The sequence below is a fragment of the Colius striatus genome, chromosome 11 (assembly GCF_028858725.1).
Source record: "Colius striatus isolate bColStr4 chromosome 11, bColStr4.1.hap1, whole genome shotgun sequence".
NCBI classification, from domain to species: domain Eukaryota; kingdom Metazoa; phylum Chordata; class Aves; order Coliiformes; family Coliidae; genus Colius; species Colius striatus.
The window spans coordinates 22141038-22162459 of NC_084769.1; the positions used below are offsets into that span (position 1 = coordinate 22141038).

The 21422-nt window shown below is 38.8% G+C and overlaps 1 protein-coding gene across 9 annotated transcripts in view; it reads right to left on the minus strand.

The window, feature by feature from the left end:
* The window catches only part of FASTKD1 (FAST kinase domains 1), a 34427-nt gene that overhangs the window by 11849 nt on the left and 1156 nt on the right, over nucleotides 1-21422 (minus strand). Inside the window, exons 2-18 of one of the 9 annotated variants that reach the window (XR_009819422.1) lie at nucleotides 21221-21326; nucleotides 17525-17623; nucleotides 16100-16591; nucleotides 15686-15754; nucleotides 14598-14723; nucleotides 12790-13188; nucleotides 11385-11495; nucleotides 10195-10326; nucleotides 8739-9225; nucleotides 7892-8030; nucleotides 7131-7259; nucleotides 6242-6373; nucleotides 5092-5205; nucleotides 4691-4826; nucleotides 3656-3770; nucleotides 2033-2653; nucleotides 349-508 (exon numbers count right to left, since the gene is read on the minus strand). Coding sequence is in view for 7 of the 9 variants with exons in the window: in XM_062004408.1 (XP_061860392.1) it covers nucleotides 2564-2653; nucleotides 3656-3770; nucleotides 4691-4826; nucleotides 5092-5205; nucleotides 6242-6373; nucleotides 7131-7259; nucleotides 7892-8030; nucleotides 8739-9225; nucleotides 10195-10326; nucleotides 11385-11495; nucleotides 12790-13188; nucleotides 14598-14723; nucleotides 15686-15754; nucleotides 16100-16434 (2514 nt within the window). In the remaining 2 variants the exon portion in view is untranslated. Of the gene's footprint in view, nucleotides 1-224; nucleotides 509-1689; nucleotides 2654-3655; nucleotides 3771-4690; nucleotides 4827-5091; nucleotides 5206-5617; nucleotides 5674-6241; nucleotides 6374-7130; nucleotides 7260-7891; nucleotides 8031-8738; nucleotides 9226-10194; nucleotides 10327-11384; nucleotides 11496-12789; nucleotides 13189-14597; nucleotides 14724-15685; nucleotides 15755-16099; nucleotides 16592-17524; nucleotides 17624-19466; nucleotides 19793-21220; nucleotides 21327-21422 lie in introns of those variants that run through there. The other 8 variants (XR_009819421.1, XM_062004413.1, XM_062004414.1 and 5 more) reach the window with 8 other exon arrangements.

Below are 21422 nucleotides of genomic sequence, written 5' to 3' on the forward strand. Positions count from 1 at the left end.
TTAGTGATCACCTCATCATCACTATCATATTGGCAGGACACAGATGTCTTAGCACAACCTTTGCCCAAAGCAGCGCACTTGGCTTTTCTTTAGTAGGACATGCCCACCATTTTTACAGAGTATCCCTTCAAAAGATTTCTCCATTGAATAAAGAGGCAGCACAAATCTAAAGGATGTCATAAATCTAAATCTAATTACAACTGACATATGAGGAAAATGGGCACAGCAGCCTACCACACCTGACTGAGTAGTTCAAACTATCAAAATACCCCATTGCATTGCCCTTCTTGGAGATAGAGGTAAACATATGGCACAGCCACAGCCATCATGGCTCACAGCAGTACTTACTGTACACTGGTACTTAAATCTGGGGGATATCTCTTCTGTTTTCCCCTTTAGCAGCCTAATCTTCAGCCGTTTTTAGCATCTTTCATTGGCTCCAGTTAAATCACTGGTTTACACCAGCCCATCTGCTGTAACACATGCTGATTCCATTTGGAAAGAATGACTGTAAAGGATCAAAAGCAGCACATTTTACTGAAGTACTCTTGTATTTTGCTTTTCCTAGATGCTCTTTCTGAATCCACTCATAGCAAGTTTTATTCCTCTTCCCATTGTGAATATTCATAACTTAATTTAGATGTAGCTTGCATGTACCTGGCTTGGCACAGAGTGACTGCTGGGTAGCTGAAAAGCAGGGCTCAGCTCAAACACATGAACACCCATGACTGATCACAGCCACTTTCCCTTTCTTACACTCCAAGGTTGCTTGCTACTTGAAGGCCATCTGTACAGGCAAAAACCCTTGGACTTGTAGCCCACCTTCTGACATCCTAACCTACATTTATGATTGTCTTTTCCCTTTTATAGAAAATAGAATGTACCCAGAGACATTCTATGCCCTGTGCCTTTGACGCCATTTCCCCAAAGCACTCATCTTCCACAGTTTGGAGCCCTTGTCCAGTTGATACCACAGCAGACAAACATCTAGTTTTTTTTCAGTCATGCCACAAATGTGAAGACTCCCTCAGAAGAAAAGCACCTTGCAGCTTAGATAGGTTCTGTCATTTTTTCCTTGCTTTTTTTAGTGCTCTAATTTGTATTCAGTCAATAAAAATATTTCCTTCTACTATGGAGTTGTTAAAAAAAAAAAAAGCAACAGCCAGGTGCACACTGGTGAGCTCAGAATGCAGTCACCTCTACTAGGTTTCAAAGGAAGTGATAAAAAGAATGTCTATTGCTTCTACTAAAAGGCAAGAAAACACATACACATTGTCTATGTGAAAGAGATGGGCACAGCTAGCAGCCATGGTGAGGTAACAGCAGCTGTAGTCACAACGTGGCTGCCCCTGAAACAGGCTGATTTGCAGAAGCATGACCACTCTACAATTACTGTTCTACAATGAACATTCCCCTGGCTATCCCACTTTTCCAGTCTACATTTATCTTATGCCTCCTGACACGAACCCTGGCTGAGCACAACCACAGGAAGCCTGGTAACTAACTGGCAGTTGGTTTTGAAACATGATAAATATACCAGCAATGTTTTTCACTACCAGTAACCAAGGTGATTGTCACTCTCTGAAGATTTTTCTTGGTCCTCATTCTTGGTTTCAATTTTCAGCCTAATTTTGCTCTTTTTGTATACTGTCTTATCAACAAAACAGGCAGGTTAGATGGTTTGTCTTACTTCGTTTTATTTCTGTTAGCAAGGGCTAATCCCATGCACAATGCCATAATAATAAATTTCATTAATTATCCAGGTGCAATAAGTGCCTGTGTCTGACAGAAGCATTATTTTCTCCTTATATAATCTTTCATGTATCCCTTAGAAGTTGCATTTAACTGATTACAGGTGTTTCAAGGGTCTGGGTAGTTGCCAGACTTCTGGAACGAGTCCATCTTTTAAGAATGTGAAGGTGTTTCAAAAGACTCAAGCCATACTTCTGCACATACCACATCACAGGGCAGAAGCAGCATCTGGAGGCTCCTCAACCCACAAGACCTCCCCTAACAGAGTCACCCACAGTACCTCTCATCTGGAAGACAGAATGGCTGTACTAGTAGTCCTCCTCTTCGTACATCTGCATCTCTGTTTCTTGGTTTCACAGTGATAGTAGTCTTTGATTCCAATTGCTCATTCCATCACATGCTGAAGGGGACGGTTTCCAGTAGATCTGCTGCTTCTATTCTGACAGTGAAGAATACTTCCAGCTTTTTATTTGGACAGTTTTCTGTCTGGCTAAGCCTCTATACTATTTATTTGGGATACAATAATGTACTTTAATGTCAAAACTGTCACAGACCCATTTACTTAAAGAATAGCTTCCAAATAGTGGGAGATTTTAAGCATCTTTATCACACCTTCTTGACCCACTGTGATCTGCCTCTTTCAATCCCTAATAAATGGAGGATTAATCTCTTGACATCTGATGCTCCATGGTAAGCCTTGGTCCAGCTGACTCACAAAGACATTTTTGAAACTAAATATTCCAGGATTACAAGAAATTTAATGGTCCTTGAAGTGTTGGTATAAAAAGCACTTTTGAATTCCTGGCTGACATTACTGTATTCCATAGAGATGCCTTCTCAGATAATCTAGCTGTTCACCTTTTGTTGACAAAACCATTGAATTCCATTCAAAGTGAGGAATCTGTAAAACAGAATCATACAAACTGATCGTTACCATTGGTATAAGCCACATGCCATCTTACAGCAAAGAAAAGGTTCTTCCCAATATCTGTTTTTCTCTACTTGAAACTATTTTATCACCTGTGTTCTTCTAAAAGCTAGGCTTATTCTAACAGTGAAAAGATTAATTTCTCAATGTAAGATTCTTCCTCATGTAAGTACAGTCAGTTTGCTTCTAAAAAGCAGCACAGTTGAAGAGATGGAAAGCAGGTGACCATACAACACAAGTTAAGACAACTCCATTACACCATCTCCCACCTTCTGACCCCCAAATTGAGAGAAAAATCCCAGGTCACAATAGTTTGTAGTGTTAATGTATCAAGCTGGAATAGTGTAGCAGTTGCATAACAGTTGCTTTCAGAGCAACATGAGAAAGGGTGATAATCCTGTTTAAAAAAAAAAAACTCTACCCAAACATAAGTTTAAAGAGGGATTTTAGCTACAGTTAGAGCAAGTGACTAATTATATATACAGGAGAATCTACATTTGTGAGCCATCATTACCCAAATGTTTCTTCAAAGGTGGCTGTGAATTACCTCTGGCCACCAGTTTTCCCCATCACAGCAGTACCACTGCGGCAGACTGACAGCATTCAAATCCCATCCTGCAGCTGCTGTAACTGTCTATCACTCAATGAGAGCATGTTCAATCTTCTTCTAGTGTAGAAATCTTTGGTGAATTCAACTGAAACTCTCATTCCACTTTTTCTCCTTTACTCAGGCTACATCAAGATTGCTAGTTTGCCTGCAGTGCAGTAAGGCTGAGACTTTCTGACTTCAGTTTTGCTGCAGCCATTTTCAGCAAAGGTGCAACTTCTATGAAGTCCTTACACCATCTTGAGAACAGCTTGGAATTTCCTCTCTAAGTACAAAAACTGGTCTCACCTAGTAGGTGCTTTAACTATTAAAAACTATCCTTAAATCTATTGCAAGGAAAAGGACCTAAAATATTTCTGACTGCTCACCTGAACTACCCGGTACCCCAGAATTTCCAGATGTCGTTTCTTCACTGCTGATTCTCCTTTCAGGTGACGTGAACCTTTGCTAAAAGCTTTTGAATCGAGAAATTCCAAAGCAATTCTGCAAATAATAAAAATGTGCAGTTACTTTCAGGTCCTACCTGAATAGCAAGAAGTGGTATTTGTTGTTCAGTCTTGATAGTTGCAGCAAGACTATTACTAGATAAACCTGAAAATTTGCAGAAAAACAGCTCCCTGAAACTAGAAAAAAAAATTTTCCTCTTATTTATTTAGAGATACTTGAGCTTCGCATGATTGGAAAAAGGCACTTCCTCCCTGCATCTGTTTTTGTTCAAATGGCAAAACTGGCTAACCAGCATTTTCATGGCATACATTTGAAGAGGCAGAAAGAAAATACATTTCAAGAATGCCCTGTCTGCCCAGTGTACTGGGTCTGGCAGAGACAGAGTTACTTTTCGAAACCTGGATGGTGCTGTGTTTTGGATCTGTGACCAAAAAGGTATTGATTATACACCAATACTTGGCTATTGCTGATGAGTGCTGTGCAGTATTAAGGCCTTCTCTCTTTGTCACTCTGCACCCATAGTATTGTAGGCCCCTCTGTACAAGATGCACATTGAGGTGCTGCAGAGGATCCAGAGGAGGGCTACCAAGCTAGCAAAGGATTTGGAACACGTCTCATGTGAGGAATGGCTGAGGGATCTGGGGCTGTTCAGTCTGAAGGAGGCTCAGGGAAGACCTTTGTTGCTCTCTAGGACTACCTGAAACGAAGTTGTAGCGAGGTGGGGGTCAATGTGTTCTCCCTAGTAACAAGAAATAGAACAAGAGGAAATGCCCTCAAGTTGCACCAGGGGAGGTTCAGGCTGGATATGAGGAGGAATTTTTTTAATGAGGTGGTTGTCAGGCATTGGAACGGGCTGCCCAGGGAGCATAAGGACATAAGCGTCAAAAACCTAGTCTAAACTTGATCTAAACTTAGAAGCTTGGAAGAGCTAATGTGCAAGAATTCAATGTACTAACCTCTGAGCTCCTGGTGGCAGAGCATTTCTCGCTTCATCCTTGATGTCATGTCTCAAGTGCATTCCCTCCACACCATCCAAAGGTACAGTCATATAGGAAAGAGGCTTTTTATTTTCATCCAGAATGCATTCAAGATCTGTGACAAAACACAATAAACCTGTTTACTGACCAAAAAAAAGAAGTTAAATAATTTGCTCTGTGTAGTGTTTACTTCTAGAAAAACTCAGAGCCATAACTGGAGATACCAAACAGTATTTATACTATGCAGAACTTTTAGAAACTATGTTTTATACAGCAATTTCTTTGTTGCAATATTTTTTGGCCAAATCCCAGGGGCTTCCTAATCTTGATAATAATAATTACATCAGAGGTCTCCATAACGACCCTTAGAGGATTCTCACCTATTTCATAGTAGTAAGGTGTGAGAACAGATATTTTTGCAAAATGGCTCCCCCCCAAGATCTCCGTCAGCATTCTGTGAACATGCTGTCGCAGTGGATTTTTTCGGTGACTGCCTACAAAAACAAAATAAAGAATTCATACATCAAAGCTTACACAGACCAAGTTTTGAAACTAGCATTTTTGTGACACTGCATTTCTGACAGCCAGCCTACTGAATTAGAGCTTTTCCACAGATCCCTGGTGTTATTCCATCATAATTTGGAGACCATATGATCATCTTTTGGGTGGAAAGTGGCAGGTGGCTATGAAGCATGAATTTCAAATCCAGACTTTCCATCCCAGGATTTTTCCCATTTACATACTGCAAACACTTCAAATTCAGGCTTTACCTGCTGGACTTCCTTTGCATTTAATCAAGCTTAGAGAAACAAGTATTTACTTATTTTACCTCTATTATAGGCACACTATACTGTCTGTCACTTCTGAGTCTGCTGCAGATTGTTTAATACCTTGCTCCATTAAACATCTTCAGTCTCAAAGATAAAGCAGCTGAGTTCAATGGATAGCAAAGCAGGTCTCCCCTGTGAGAAGGAGCAGGAGAGATACTAAGTTTGCATTAGCTGGGTTTTTTTGAACTGATCACTATTCTGAAGGATCTCTGCTACACATCATTAGCCTAGTTCTCTCTCTCTCATCCTTGACAGATCTTGATTCTCTTGAGGAAGATGACAGTAGTATGTTCAAAAGGAGGGAGCAAAAACATTCACCTTGAAAAATTTAAGTCAAATGTGTTAAGTCTTCTCAGGGAAGCAGGGATAAAAGTCACCCATCTCCTCCAGCAGACAATCCTAGTGATCCTCTTTGAGCCTCTCCTCCATGCCATATCCACTGTTTCTTGTACTTAAATTTTATTTCTTATGAAAAAATATCCCACCTCTATTACATTAGTTCCCATGGTGAAAACTGCTTTGCTCCTTGACACACTACTAAGCAGTTGCACTTTCCAACAACATATCCTCAGCAGACAGCAGGGTTCATCTGAGCCTCTCCTGTGTGCCACCGTCAACACAACAGCTTTAGAAGTGTCTAGCAGACTGTTCTCTATTACTAGTGTTACAAGGGCAGCTTTTCCTCTCCTAAAGTACTTACTGTTAAAAAAGACACGTTGGCAGTAGTGCTCATGAAACCAAGGGATATGAAACTCTGGGCATTCCAGACATACTGCTCTGTTCAATTTCATGAGGCGCAAGCGGACCCTGTGCTTTAAGGTATCAGGCAGGACTGAAATAGACAAAATAAAAAGGTGTGAACTGAAATGTGAAGCTTCTAATATAACAGACTAACTGGCTAACTCTGAATTGTTTACTAGAGATGTAAATGTCTATATACTATGGCATTTGTAAAGTTCATGCTTTAGAATCTTAGAAAGGTTCTCAAAAATCCTGAGGAATAAATGAAAAATAACAGTTTTGCTCAACATCAGTAACATCAGCAAGACAGAAGAAAGACGCAATTTAAACTCTTTCCTATCATTTAACTTTTTAATGAAGTGGTTGAAGGCAAAATGGCAACAGTACATTGACAGCAAAACACATGCAAGTGTAAGGAAGCTGTAAGACAAACACCTACTTAGAGAGAAGAGACCAGCAAGTCTCATTTCTTGCAGGCAAGAATCCCACATTACTTCTTGAGCTTTGTGACTATTCTTAGTAATAAATACCACAATCAGGTCATTTTATTTCCAATAAAACTGAAGAATTATTATATACTGAATGGAATAAATTGACTATAAAATTTGTTTTAAATGAGCTTCTCTCATCTGCAGTACAAGTCTGTACTTTTATAACAAAGCACACATTTTTGTTCATTCCTTTTCTTTCAGCACTCAAATAATGACTAGATTATATATAGGGGTCATTCTGGAAAAATGAGTGCTTCTTTAAAGAGTAATTCTACTTTCTGGGTTATATGTAGGTCCACAATTCCATTTTATAATAAATACCACACAAACAAATTCATCACAGCACTAGATATCTACCTTCAAGCTGAGTATCCAATTTGCTTAGGAAAGAAACATTAAATATCTTTGTTATCAGAACTGGAGGAAAATACCCAGCCACTGCCAAAATATGACCAAGAAGCACCAAGTGGTGAGTTTCAAAACAACCTTCAAAAAACAGACAAAAATTTGTATCAACACACAACATAAAGTTTACAGGATTTCCAAAGCCCTCTCCCTGGCCTCAAAATCATCCAAGTTTCTCTCTTCACATACTAAATGAACACACAGGCAGATTAAGGAATACTTCTGCTAACTGCACCAAGCCGCAAGGTAACTCTTGCCAAGTCTTTGCAGGAGGAAACTAGTTAAGTCTTCAAAAAAAAGGTAACTGCAATATTTTGGTAGACAGCAAATTTTCACAGCTCTGTGAGGCTGTATCAAAAAAAAAAAGTCTCTATACACTTCCTCTACAGCCATTTCTTTGTGATAAATCACAAAATATATCCTGTTCCCAAATGGTGACTCCTTGGGGAACATCACCATTCTATCCATTAACAGCAGTGAATTAATCAGAATTTTCTCAAGATACCTTGCTAGTCTCTCATGAACAGCATCCCCCTTTTTAAAGCGTGAAATGAAGCTAGAAAACCCAACAGAAACATATATTGAATATTTGTCATGGTTTAACCCCAGTAGGCAGAGTATTAGTAGTAACATACAGACACACTTTTCCTTTGCTTTATAAAAAAAAAAAAGTCTTTCTATTCATACAAATACTATCTTAAAATGATACTCACAATATCTTTCTCTAATGCACTTACTCAAGTTAGAAGTAAGATGTTGGATACACCTGGCAAAGAACTCTTCATTGGCAGGAGGGTCATAATTCAGAGTAGAGAAAAGGACGAGAATAAAGTACATTTCAAAAGGGTGGATCTGGAAAAAAGACATTCTAAATTAAGTCACTTGAAAATATCCTAATATTGCTTTACAATAAAAAAAGGTTTATAATTCATTCAGGACTGGGAGATTTAAGACTAGATGAGCTATTTTCTAAATTTTTTTTGGTCAGCTTTTCCTGGAGATGTTTTATAAAAATACAGAAATAATTAAAATTGCAGCCATGGCTAAAACTCAAAGCTTATCTCATGTAGGTGATTCAAGTATTTCTCTACACTTAGACTTTAAGAAGCTTTTAAAAAGATTCCCCATTAAATGCTCTCAAAGAAACTAAACTGTCATAGAAAAAACCCCAAAGATCTACATAAATACCAGATTGAGATGGAAGGAAAAAAATTAGGGGAATTTTTACCAAAAAGACAGGCTATTGGGGAAGAATACACAAGAATGAGTAATGTAAAAATATACACCATGTGATGTGACTTTCTAAAGAAGTCAAAAATAAAAATATTTAGGATGGTCAAATTGCTGAATGAAACTGGTTATGGTTGACCTAACACTGATTAAACAATGAAATAAGAAAGAAAAAATAAAGAGAAACAAGCAAAAAATAATGTACATGGAAGAAAACCAGTTCTGAGTGAACACAGAAAAAGATAAGCTCCAAATCAAGTACACTGAAAAAAACCTCATAGAAACATTGTGGATTGCACTCTGAAACAACATTAACTTACACAGTAATACCTTGTCTATATTTTCAACAGTCACAGAAGCTATTCTGTCAAGTAATGAAGGACAACAGCGGCTTGTTTTTCGGAGAAAAGAACACAACTGTAACACATTTGGCCACGTTATTTGGTCTATCAAGCGTTGACACGTGGCCATGGTTTCCTCAATGAGGACTTCTTCAAACCACTCTCCATTCACATGCTTAAGTTCTTCCAACAGAAGATTTATGTTGTTGGCTTTCTGAAGCCTCTGAAATCCACAGTCATTCACTTTTTGCAGAAGCTTTACACATAGCTCAGAACTGTTTTGCCAGTGCAACTGGTCATAATGATTCCATTTGACAAGAGCTGTAGCAATGTAATTCAAATGATGAAGCCTGCACTGAGGCAGAACTGCTGCTGCTTTGTTTATAGTGCTTCCCTCCACTTGAAAGGAAGGAAGCATGGCCAGAACACGAATTATTGCAGCAGTATGAGCAGGTGTGATGCTAGATTTTAAAAAACTGGAAGAGACAAAAATAAAACCAGACTATCAGTACTGACAAGGTACAAATGTATAGCAAAAACAAATTACATGACTGAAAATTCTATTTTAAAAGTTAAAAACTGCACATCAAATTCAAAATAAGTAGAATACTAATGTCATGGTAGAAATTCATATAGGTAGTGACTACCATCTTTTTTCATGAGATCCATTTCTTCATTGTAATCTTTTAAAAACCGATAGAAAGGGAAGAAGATAGGGAGCATCTCAGCCAGCTGATAAGGTTTCAAGTGTTACGAATAAACACAGAAGTCCTTATTAAGAGCAGAAATTTCCCTTTTGTGAACAGAGTCCATGGGTTTCTGGGCCTGGATAATTTCTGTGAATTCTGTCCTGAGGAGCACAAGGTTTTGAGGTGCCTGAAGAACATGAAGGTGTCATCCACAAACATGTACAGCCAAGGGTACTGCATTTATATGGAATCTGTGTAATGGAAGCAACAGTGGCAGATCTCTTTTCCCCACAATTCCAGAAATGGTTTCCCTTTCTATGTACAAGACTGTACATAGAAAGTACTGTACAAGCTGAGAACCAACCAGACAGTTCTTCAATGAGGAGTATTTCTACTACACACTTTCACTTGTCCCAACCACGGCATTCTTACCGTGCATTTTTCATTGTTCCTTCAAACATCAAAGACGACATTAACAAAATACCAATCAAAATTTCCTGTTTGATGTCATTAGACTACAGCAGCCAAGGGGCAAGAGGCAAACCCACGTTCTTAAAAGATACGACATCTATTGGCAGATACTATTGGGCCTACAGTCAATGTATACGTTTAATAGAATCAAATAGCTTTGACAGTTTGTTACTTCTTTGTATTTTATGGAAATAAAACAATGTAACATCTTAGCTTGTTATTTAAACTGTTGTCTACTTAGTAATTTAATATTAACATGTTACATTTCCAAGAATATGCACTTACCCTAACAGCAACATTTTTAGTTTGGCAAACAGCTCCATATCTTGGCAACGCAGCCCCACCAAGTACTGTGTTAACTTTACCAACTGTAAGACCTGATAGGTGTCCATGTGTTTGTGCAGAACAGATGCCATTCTGAATACAAAGAGAAAAAGGTGACATGGTGTTATACTAATACAGAAGATACTGCAAAACCCAACATTGCATATGAAGAAGAGCTGGCCTGTGGTACCTAGGTGGAGAGTTGTACAGCCCTGCACTCCTCTCCACTCTAGTTAAGACAGAGCAGCCTCTCTCTCCACTTAGTGAACTGCAAAATTAAAGCCTTTGTCACAGCAAACCAGCTACTTCACTCTAACAATTTCTGATGCAGACTTTACAATCAATTAAATTTAGAGTGGACTAAGAATGGGATAAACTAGAATAGCACCACCAGCTTCAACACCACCATACTCTCTCACGTAATAGCGGTTGCTTCAGCTACGCTGATCTAAAGCTGCAAGATGGGGCTGAGATTTGTAGGGACAGAGAATTTCTTAATACCTTCTTTAGACAGATTTAAGGAGAAAAAGCATTAATTCACCAAGTCTTCCCTTTAATCCCACTCCTCAGCCTTTTTCTTCCAAGGATCTATTTGGTTCATACAACTATATCCAATCCAGTTGTTGCTTACAACCTACATTTACAACCTTTTCCTTTCATTGCATAAAAGATATTACATCTCCCTGTAAACAATGTTCAGTTTACAACTGCAGAAAATCTGGCCTAGGTTCTTAAAGACACAATACTTAACAGTTCAAAGCAGGGCACAATGACTTTTGAGGAAACAATTCACATCAGTAACTGGATCTCCTAGATACGGCATGTTCCCGCCACTTAATACATTCTCATTTGTCTCACCAGTTTACAGTGATTGTTAGAGGCTAAGTTTACTCAAATAGGATAACATATTTGGAAATAAGCCAAATAAGTAGCGTTGAAATGCCCTTCTATGAAATTCCCAAATAACCTCAATTACTTCTGTGTCATGCTCTTAATATTCTAAAATCTGTATTAGCTATTTACACACAGTGTGTATGCATTTGTGTGCAAGTGACACACTCTCCACTTCCAATCTACTTAATATTATATTTCTACACTATATGGAAGTAATTTCTTAGAGAATATGACTTCTTAATAGTATCAAAAATTACTTTTTGAGTAGATGAGTGTTTCTGCATTTCATTTTATGCATTGTCTTCAGTATTACCAATACTTGGTGACGGCTAAATTCTTCTGCCATGCATGCTGCAGTTACTAGCAACCTAAAAAAGAAAAGCAAAGCTGCATTTTCCAAAGAAAAAGAGTTGAAAATCTCCAGAAAAAAAATCTTGCAACTTTTTTTTTTCTTCTCTCTAGGAGGGGAAGAACCAATAGGTTGCTTCAGGTTATACAGCAGAACAAATTCTGCTAAATGTTTGTTTTGTAGACTCTTCTTCTAAAAAGTTGACCTGTATGGCACAGGTAAAGAGATGTAAGTGTCCAGATTACTACCTATGGCTCTTATGCTAGGAACCAGAGAATCCAATAGTTCTGAAATTAGACAAGAAGCAGAGAAGATACTCCAGGACACTAAGCAATGCACAGTCAATCATCAAGCTCAGACAACAGAACCAAACATGAGTTGACCTGGTTCTGGGACCAATAAAACCAATGATGTTTTCTACCCCACACTGATTTTTACCATTCTTTTTTTTTTAACAAATCTAGGAAAAGCTATTGGAACTAAGTCAGCTATGGCAAAACCAATATAACCTCGCAGAACATTCAGAGCTCCGAACAGAGTTCATAGAATCATAGAATGGTAGGGTTGGAAGAGACCTTTAGAGATCATCTAGTCCAACCACCCTGCAGAAGCAGGTTCACCTAGATCAGGTCACATAGGAACATGTCCAGGTGGATCTTGAAGGCCTCCAAGGAAGGAGACTCCACAACCCCCCTGGGCAGCCTGTTCCACTGCTCATGAAGAAAAGTAGGAAAATAGGACTAACTGTAATGAACACAGCAAATTCTGCTTAAAACTGCAGACTTTGTGAGACCCATGACTAATACCACCCCCAAACAAGATTTTGGAACACAAGAAAAACAGGCAGAGAAAAATCTGCCACACAATACTATGTTCTAATTGCTAAATAAATATTGAAGTGTTCCCAGTTGACGATGTTTCATATAGAACAGAATGTACAGCAAACTGGAATAGGACAAGACTCAGGCTGTTTCAGCTACTGTCAGTCTTAAAAAGGAAAAAGCAACACATACCACTGCATATATTTCTCACAGGAAAGACATATCCAAAGAAGACCATCCACTGTGAAAGGAAGGCTGTAGTCTGAGAGAGAGAGCTACAAGAGGGCCCTGCGTAACAGCATTCACATACCCCTGGGTTACTACAGGCAGCTCTCTATGCAGCTGTTTTAAGACAAACTGCTAAGACAGTGTGTCTATAATGAAATACTACATTGCTACAAAGTTACATCTACGACACCTAATGCTCAGCTCACAGGCTCAGAAACTCCTCCGACCACCATTTTATTTTTAACTTCTGTGCAATACACTTACCTTTCTCTTACCTGGGATCCTGCCATAGGCCCAAGAGTAAAAAATAGTTTTGCAAAGGTATCAGGATCATCATAATCATCTAGAGTTGCAGACAGCAGCTGTTTAACAACCAAGCGGAACTCAGCATTGTCAAAACCCAATTGCTCATACAGTCCAAAAATATGGCTAATACTGTGTATATCAAGACAGGAGACATTTCTAAGGAAAATCTTGTTACATTTTTCTAGCAATGGATGATATCTTAGTTTAACATTTTGAAGAAACTGTAATACTCTTTTGGCATAGTTGAAGTGGACTTCATCGCTTCCTTCCATGAGTTGTCCAGCTTTGTGTAGTAATCGATCTCGAAAACTCTGTGAGATAACATCAGATATGCTGATCATCAAAACCGACAAGATCCTAAAAAAATCAAAAGATTTTAGACTTATACATTGAACACAGTAAGTAATAAACTTTAGGTTTCTTAAATAAACTAAGCAAAGAAGGGAACATTAGTCAGGGTGTTGCTGGCTTCTACTTAAAAAGAAATATTTTATATCTAACAGAGAAAAAACAGATGTGCAAAATCCATTTATTGTACTAAACTGGAAATTCTGCTTCCAGTCAATTTCTGACATGACTACGCTCTTTAACCACCTCTTAGTGTTTTATGCCTGACAAAAGCACTTGGTTAAGACAAGACCCTAACGTGCCTGATACAAATTTGCAAAAAGATCTTTAATGTTCAATGGAAACTAAAGAAATCCAAACAATTCTCAAGAGATAGAATGGTAAGAAGAGTCATTGTCACTCTTCACTGTAAAATCCATTCATAAGGGCTTAAAACTTATGACCACAAAAGAAGAATTTCATAGAATAGTAGGAGTTGGAAGGGATCTCTAAAGATCATCTAGTCCAACCTCCCTGCTCAAGCAGGTCCACCTAGATCAGGTAACACAGGAACGTGTCCAGGTAGGTTTTGAAAACCTCCAGAGAAGGAGACTCTACACCCTCCCTGGGCATTAAAGAAGTTTTTCCTTAAGTTTAAGTAGAACTTTTTCTGTTCCAGCTTTTGTCTATTACCCCTTGTCCTATCACTGGACACTACTAGAAAAGTGTTGCCCCATCCTGTTGATATACATTTACATTTCTGTAAAGAAATGCAGTCCCATTCAAGGAATTTCATAAGTAGGCTTCTCATATCTACAAAAAATAAGCAGTTGGGACTGCTGGTGCAGCATAAAGCCTTTGCAATAATGGCCCATGGGAGAGGCAAGGAAAAGAAGATTCTTTAAGTAATTTTAATACTAGGGTAGTGGAGTAGAGGTGCCAGCATTGATTAACTCTATTTGACAAAAAAAAAAAAAAAACCCAAAACCTGAAGAGAAATAAAGTAACATTGCTTTAAGACTTCTAACTGCTATTAACAATAGTAAACCAAATCCTTGTCACAGTAGAGAAACTATCAGTGTCAAAGACAGAAAAACACCTTCTGGTGAGTCAATAGCTTCCAAATGCTAAAAAAAAGCCCAAGTAAAATTTAGAAATGAGATAAAGCAGTATCTGCTGGTTTTCCACTGTAAGTAGCATATTAGTTTTTATTAATGATATTGGTTACAAAGAAATTATTTGCAAAATCATTGGGAAAATGCAATCGCCTAAGCAGTCCATGAAAATCAAAGCATAACTACAAATCACCTATTTCCCACAAACCCCCAACTGAAGAAAAGCAACCACCAGCTGAGAAAAAGGGAGAATGTTCATCAAAGGCAGCCTAGTGACTGTGATATAATGCTTCTCCTGCTACTCAATTTCATTCTGACACTGACCTTATATCTTGTATAGAATCCAGTTTCGTGTCCACAATACCAGCAACTTCGCCAATTACAGGACTTAAATGTCTGTGTTGCTTGTATAAACACAGTGCAAATTTAGACAGAGCTGGCAAACTAAGTCTGTCAAGACATCAAAGACAGACAGACAGAATATTTATCTTTTATTTCTAGGGAATAACTAAAGACAAAAATATATTTTAACAATTCTATAAAAGGCAAGGTTATATTCAAAATACAAATCAAGGAAACAAATTATCTAACCACTTTCTATTTGGTTGCCTATAGCGGTACCCTGACTTAGTCAAAACACCTACCTATTTTAAATTAAAGCACATTGTGTTTTAACATGACGCTCTACAAAAACCAAAAGTTCTTCATTTTATCCGATCAGCATAAGAAATCTATAAAGATTACATTTTCAAGCAATGATGGGAAATAGCTAAAATGGATGTGAGCAATTTATTACCTGAATGTCATTCTGTGTTCAGGCTACACTGAATCTGTCTACAAGATGCCCCAAGTGTTGAACTGGGAGAGGCAATTATGTGATGCTGGTGCCAAGACTGACACTAGCTTCTGCCATTAACTTGAAACTAAAGAATGAAAATCGCTATATTTAAAAAAAAATCAAAACAACCCAACAACAACAAAGCACACAGGGAAAATGATGATGTTTTAATACAAAAAGTTTTTACTAAAATTGAGATAAGCAGGGCTCTAACAACCATTTAAGAGTTGGACAGCAAGAACTAGGACAAAACCATAAACACTAAAACCTGCCATTTACTTCAAACACATAAATCTACACAGACAATATATTTCAAAATCATAAGTGCTGATCCCTGTTGTTGAAGTATATTAATTTCTCTAGTATATGTGTACCAAAGTCCATCAATGCTCAAAGACTCCATATGTTCAAAAATAATTTCCAAAACCTTCAAAAATACAACTGACATTTAAAATACACACATGTTGTTTAAAACATTTTGTAAGTATTCTTTGAGGACTCTGCATAGCCTCACGTGAAGCAAATCACACTTGTGATGTATACCTTTCACAAACCAGAGTAATATAGTACTTGCCTTTCTAATCTTTTCCATGCTTCTGTAACAAGCAGTTCTGCTGGAGAACCATAGTCTTCAACATTGAGCCTTCAGAAAAAGGATATAATAGTTTGTTTCAAAAGTTATAAAGAAATGACATATGTCTTTTCATTATTTATGATCATGTTTTACTTTTCTATTGCTCCTTCCATTCAAACAGATTATAAACATTTGTACTCCATTTATTGGGAGTACAAACAGATCAGTTCTGCCTGCATCTCAAAAGCTGAGGCACAGGATGTCAAGTTCTCTGGGTCACACAATCAGAGTATGGAAGCAGGGACAGGGCAGTCTCCTGATATCCTTATAGGATGACTTTGTAGTGAAAATCCATCTCTTTTTATTACCAAATACAAAACGTATAGATGTGGAATTCAACATAACACTGCTTACCTCAGAATACTATACAGGGTGTCCACTATGGCCTCATCTTCCATGTGTTCCACCTTGTTTTCTGCTAAAACCCAAAGGGTGAGAAACTGGGAGTGATTCCTTATATAGTTACCAGTCCTTAAGAGAAGTGGTCTTTTCTTTTGCAATTGCCACAGCATGTTCAATGCAATTCCCCCATGTTTTTCAGAAAGCCTGGCCTTGTTCCTTCTAACAAGGCTGAATACTTCATCTTCATGGGTGCAACTATTTATCAGGCTCAATAGCAGATCGCTACTCAGAGTCCGAGCCTGGCAATGTCTCAATGTAAACAAACAAACTTGCCTCAAACAAAGCATTTTGCTATGCCTACCAGCTACCTTTTAGTGTCCAGAAAGTTTCATCTTTCACAGTAAACCATCTTGTTACAAAGAACAAACTGCAGTATTTGAAAAACAGAAGATCACTTTTCTTTCATCATCTATGGTCACCAAATTAAATTAAATTCTGAGGTACCTGTAATGAGACAGAATTAAAGCAGTTAAGTACAGTCATAACTACTAGCTAAAAATCAATGTCTCTATCTTTTAATGCTCTGACTAAGGCAGGCTTGAGAAGAACCTACAGCCTGGATTCTTCTCAGAGAAGCTCCCAACAATGAACAATGAGATGCTCACAAGCACCAAGAAAAGATAGTCCACTTAGTACATTTCCAAATGCAGAAATGTGCCTTTAAAAGGCACAGGTGCCATAGTGCTATTATTGAGTAGGCAAATCTGAGCTTTTTAATATGCAGGCAAAGCATGACAAAGGCCACTCAGCCAGTCCATAATCCCGAACTGGAGTACAGGAACTGCCAGAAAATGCAACTATCAGTGGTAAAATGAAGTGAGATGGCATGAGCTCCTGAGCTGGCATCACAGGATTCCTCTGGCTCTATGTGCATCCATCCCACAGTGATATCTACTGTAACCTGCCTTTGAGCCTCTGCTAGAGCTTCCTTTCTATTCTGCTCTCTTTATGTCTTGTAAACATTAAGATTTTCCAACCCCTACCATTCTCCGATTCTATGATATATGGCTTCTAGTCAGAAAGGCTGATGGCCTTTGTAATATCAGATATTGATCAGTCACAATGCACCAGCTGAAATCACCCTCTGCACAAAATGAAAGCAACCTAATTCCCCAAATTACAGTGTAAGACATAGTCTTATTTATTGAAAGGTGGTAAGTATTAATTTGCTTTAAATATCCCCCCATTTGTATACAGTGCTAACAACTATGTATTCTACAACCTATGAAACTGATTTCAACCTGCAGAACGTAAACCATTGGTGGTAAATATCACGGGACACCATAAATACCCATCAAATTCCCTTAACTCAGAGATCATGGGAAAGAGAAGAAATCTTGCTTTAAGAGTCATTAACAACAAAAATTATCAACATACCATAGCTCCAGTAAACTTGAATGCTCTTCAACTGTAGGCATGCTTCCTTCCATCAGTGTAACATTACCAAGGCGATGGCAGCGGCAAGCACTGGGTATACTGAGAAAGAAAAATCTTCTTATTTGAGCAGTCTATGTAGAGTATCAAAATCATTTCACTAAATCAGATATAGCTGAATTTCTTTTGATGTCTGCACAATCAGCTAAAGAGAAAGAAATGTTATTTGACATATTGCACTACACTGCTGTCGCTGACACTGGGGTAGATACAAAAAAAATTTAAATGAAGTAATTTTAATTATTATCTGTCATAATTTGAAATGTTTTATCTACGAAAAATGAAAGCATACCAAAAAGGTACATTTTTTCCACATGTTATGTATTACACACGTTTTATAACCATGATTTGCTTTATAGTCCTTTTTTCAGAGATTGCTTTTATCTGTTCCATACAACAGTTGTCTTTACAAAGAACTCATTACACTTTATCACTAAGAAAAGTTCTGTGACATTACTTATTCCATGTAATCTGCATACTTTTTTTTTGGCTTTTCCCTCTCAATATGTAGCCATGTGCTTTTACAAGTAGCTGGGACTTCTTATGAGATTTTATAATGTGTATCAAATAAGCTGAAATCCAGATAAAAGGTTGGTCAAGCCATTGTTGAATCACAATTTAGTAATCTTCTACAAAGTCCTAAGTACTCAATTTACCATATTTATCAGAGCATTTGACAATTCTTTTAACCCACAGATTTTCCAGTTAACTAAAAATACTTCCTCTGTTCCCTTTTGCCATTTAGATGCATGCAAATCGAGTAAATCACATAGTGACAATAAATTAAAAAGTAGAAGTGATTGATTGTTCCACTAACAGCTTTTAAGTAGAAGTCACAATACAGTTATCAGAATTATTGAACTACAGAAACTAGCTAAAGAAAGAAATAAAGTATTTCCCTTCTAATGACATGATAGTAAAGTACAGCTTGAAAAGCAGCACAAATTTTTAACCTTTTTGTATGAGCACGTCCATAGTCCTAGCTGCAAATGAACAGGTTATATTTCTTAATCCTGTTTTACAGAACTAAGAAAGTATCGACAAATATCTTTAATAGAATACTAATATATTTAAACTTGTTTTTAAGATTTCATGTCCTGCATTACTGAACATCAGGCAGAGGCTTTGTATTAGTGTATCTTTGCCTTTCTTACTGTTCCTCTATTTTCATATGTTCATACAATAGAAAAAAATAATTACATTATCAATGCACATTTACTTCCCTCAATGCTGGCAAGCTAGCTACCAGAAGGCAGAATGACGTGAATATATGAAGAAGATGTAAAAACCTCAGGCTCAAATAATTGCCTTGTAAGCCCAGATAACATGTCCTTCCCCTTCTCATGCTGCAGCAGAACTTGCGTCCCCCATCCTAATGACTGGGAACAAGGATCTCTAGCTAAAACAGTCTGCAGGAAGTTTCCAAATATTCCTCATTCTGGAAAGTGTTTAGCAGATGTAAGTGATTTACCACAAACTTATATGCAATTTTAAATTGTAACCAATTCTAGTATCTTATAAAAAGGACATCAATAGGAAATGTTGGATGTTTCGAAACTTACATAGATCAAAAATAGGAAATTTGTATCTGCTTAAAGAAATACTTCTGAAGTGTTCCACTTACCATGCAAAATAGACGTTAAAAGGACAATAAATTCTTAACAACTTCCTATCAGTTGAAACATAGTAAGCATTTTCAAGGCGGTATGACAAATGGGCACTGCCCAAGTATAAAAAGTATGAATGACTGAAGTTATTAAGTGTTAGAGAGCTGCTTGTATGGCATAAGGTATTTTCACCCATTCGCCACAGTCGCCTCGGGTTTCGTGAGCCATGCCGTGGGCAGTCCAACGTCCCCGCCACAAGGGTACCAGCAGCGGCCTACCTCATGTCCTGCCTTCGCCCCTCACCGCCGGGGAGCCTCCGCGCCGCACTGCTGCCGGGTCACCTGCGGAAGGGCCGCCTGCTCCCACCCGCGGGTCACCTCCTCCGTTCCTCAGGGGACGTTTTGACCCAAAAGCGCTTCACGAGGAGCGGGGGAAGGGACTGAGCCGCCACATAGACCTTAAGGCTGGGTCTCGCTGCCCCTCATATGCATGCAGGGTACAAACTGCAGCCTTGGGCTCGCGTCCCGCCACCGCCCGGCGCTCCCTCAGCCACGTTTGGCTTAACAGTGGCTGCATGAAGCGCGTACGCGTGGTGAGCAAGGGATCACTGCCATGCTCGGCGGGAGGAGCCGCCTCGCTGCGCCGCGGCCCGCCTGCCCTCCCCAGCGCGGGAGGAGCCCTGGGCCGCGGCCCCAGCCCGCCCGAGCCGACACCGCCGCCGGCGCACAGCAGGAGGGCGGCGCTGCCGGGGCCGTGCCTCAGGCCGCCCTGTCCTAGCGCCTGGCGGGGAGGTGGCGGCGGCGGCCCCTGAGAGACGGCCCGCGGGGCTGCCTGCGCTCCTGCGGAGAGTGCTGCCCCGCGGGGCTGGAGGCCTAGTTGCCAGCAGGCCAAAGCTGCGGCCGCGTCTTGCAGCCCGGTGTGAGCCGCCGGGGCGTGGGATGCAAAGAGTTTGCTAGCGCTGGCTTAAGTGAGAGGTATCGAAACGGTAAGGTCAAGCACCCAGCTCTGTTAAACAGGAAAACAAAGAAACCGGTGCTGTCTCCGCAACGTTTGAGACTTCCCTGCCCCCGTGAACACAGTCTGAGAAGTCCTTCGCTTACTTTTTCACCAGACCTTTCGTGCATTCCAGCCACAGATGGATACCACTCACTAGAAACAAGTGCATGGTTTCAAAATTGGAACTCCATGTGCCTTTGCACTGCTACTCGCTGTTCGCAAAGCAAGCAATTCCCACAAGCTGGGATGTCATGAAATGTAGGGAGAAAGGGGAAACTCCAGTCAGTTAGACATTCTAAAGGAAGTAAAAAGAATTTTTTAAAAAGTTCCAAGGTCATCTTGATTATTGAGGACATATTAATAATCCCAATGTTGATATAACATATTCTGAGAGGAAAAGAAGTCTTTCCCTGTCTAGAAAAAAGTTCAAGCATTTGGCTTCCCTGCACTGGAATTAACGTTACTTTATTTTATGTTACAATTTGTGTTTATTTTGAAAGAAGAAGGTTAAAAAAATATGAGTTCTCAAACACAAATCTAACAAATGTTGCAACATATATACTGCTTATGTCATATACAAAGAGCTCCAGGTCATCTTTCTGGACTTTTTCCATTGATAATAACAAAGACATTTAGATAAAATGATAACAGTCTCATATTGTTCTAAAATTCTATCTAAAATCACAACCAAGGCTACTCCCATGAACAATTTTGAGTAGCTGTTTTGTGTCTGTTTATCAAAGGTTTGATTTTTTTACTTTTTTTATATCATTGATCATATATGTATGTGTATCATATATTGGATGCTTATGAATATGGAACTCATTCAAACTAACAAAACAGACTCTATTTTGTTTATTATAGATCTGTAGTGTTTTAGAAAAATGTCACATAACATTTTTAGCTGGATTTGTAACTGGGACTGCTCCTCTACCCTTCTGCTAGCAAATCTACATTTGGTTACAGCCTACACAGGCATGCAAGTAACAGAGCAAGACCCCAACACTGCCAAGGGATCTTGAAGGGTGACACTTACCTGTTTCAAAACTTTCAGGTCTCGTGCAAACTCATGTAAGAACTCCAAGGCTTCTTGATCATCCGCTTTAGAGAAAAACTATTCCACGCTTATATGAAGGAGAGTTCTGCAAATCATATGGATTTTCATTTGTAAGATGCTGAACATGAAATCATAGAATGCTAGGGGTTGAGATCTTGTCCAACCTCCCTGCAGGTCTACC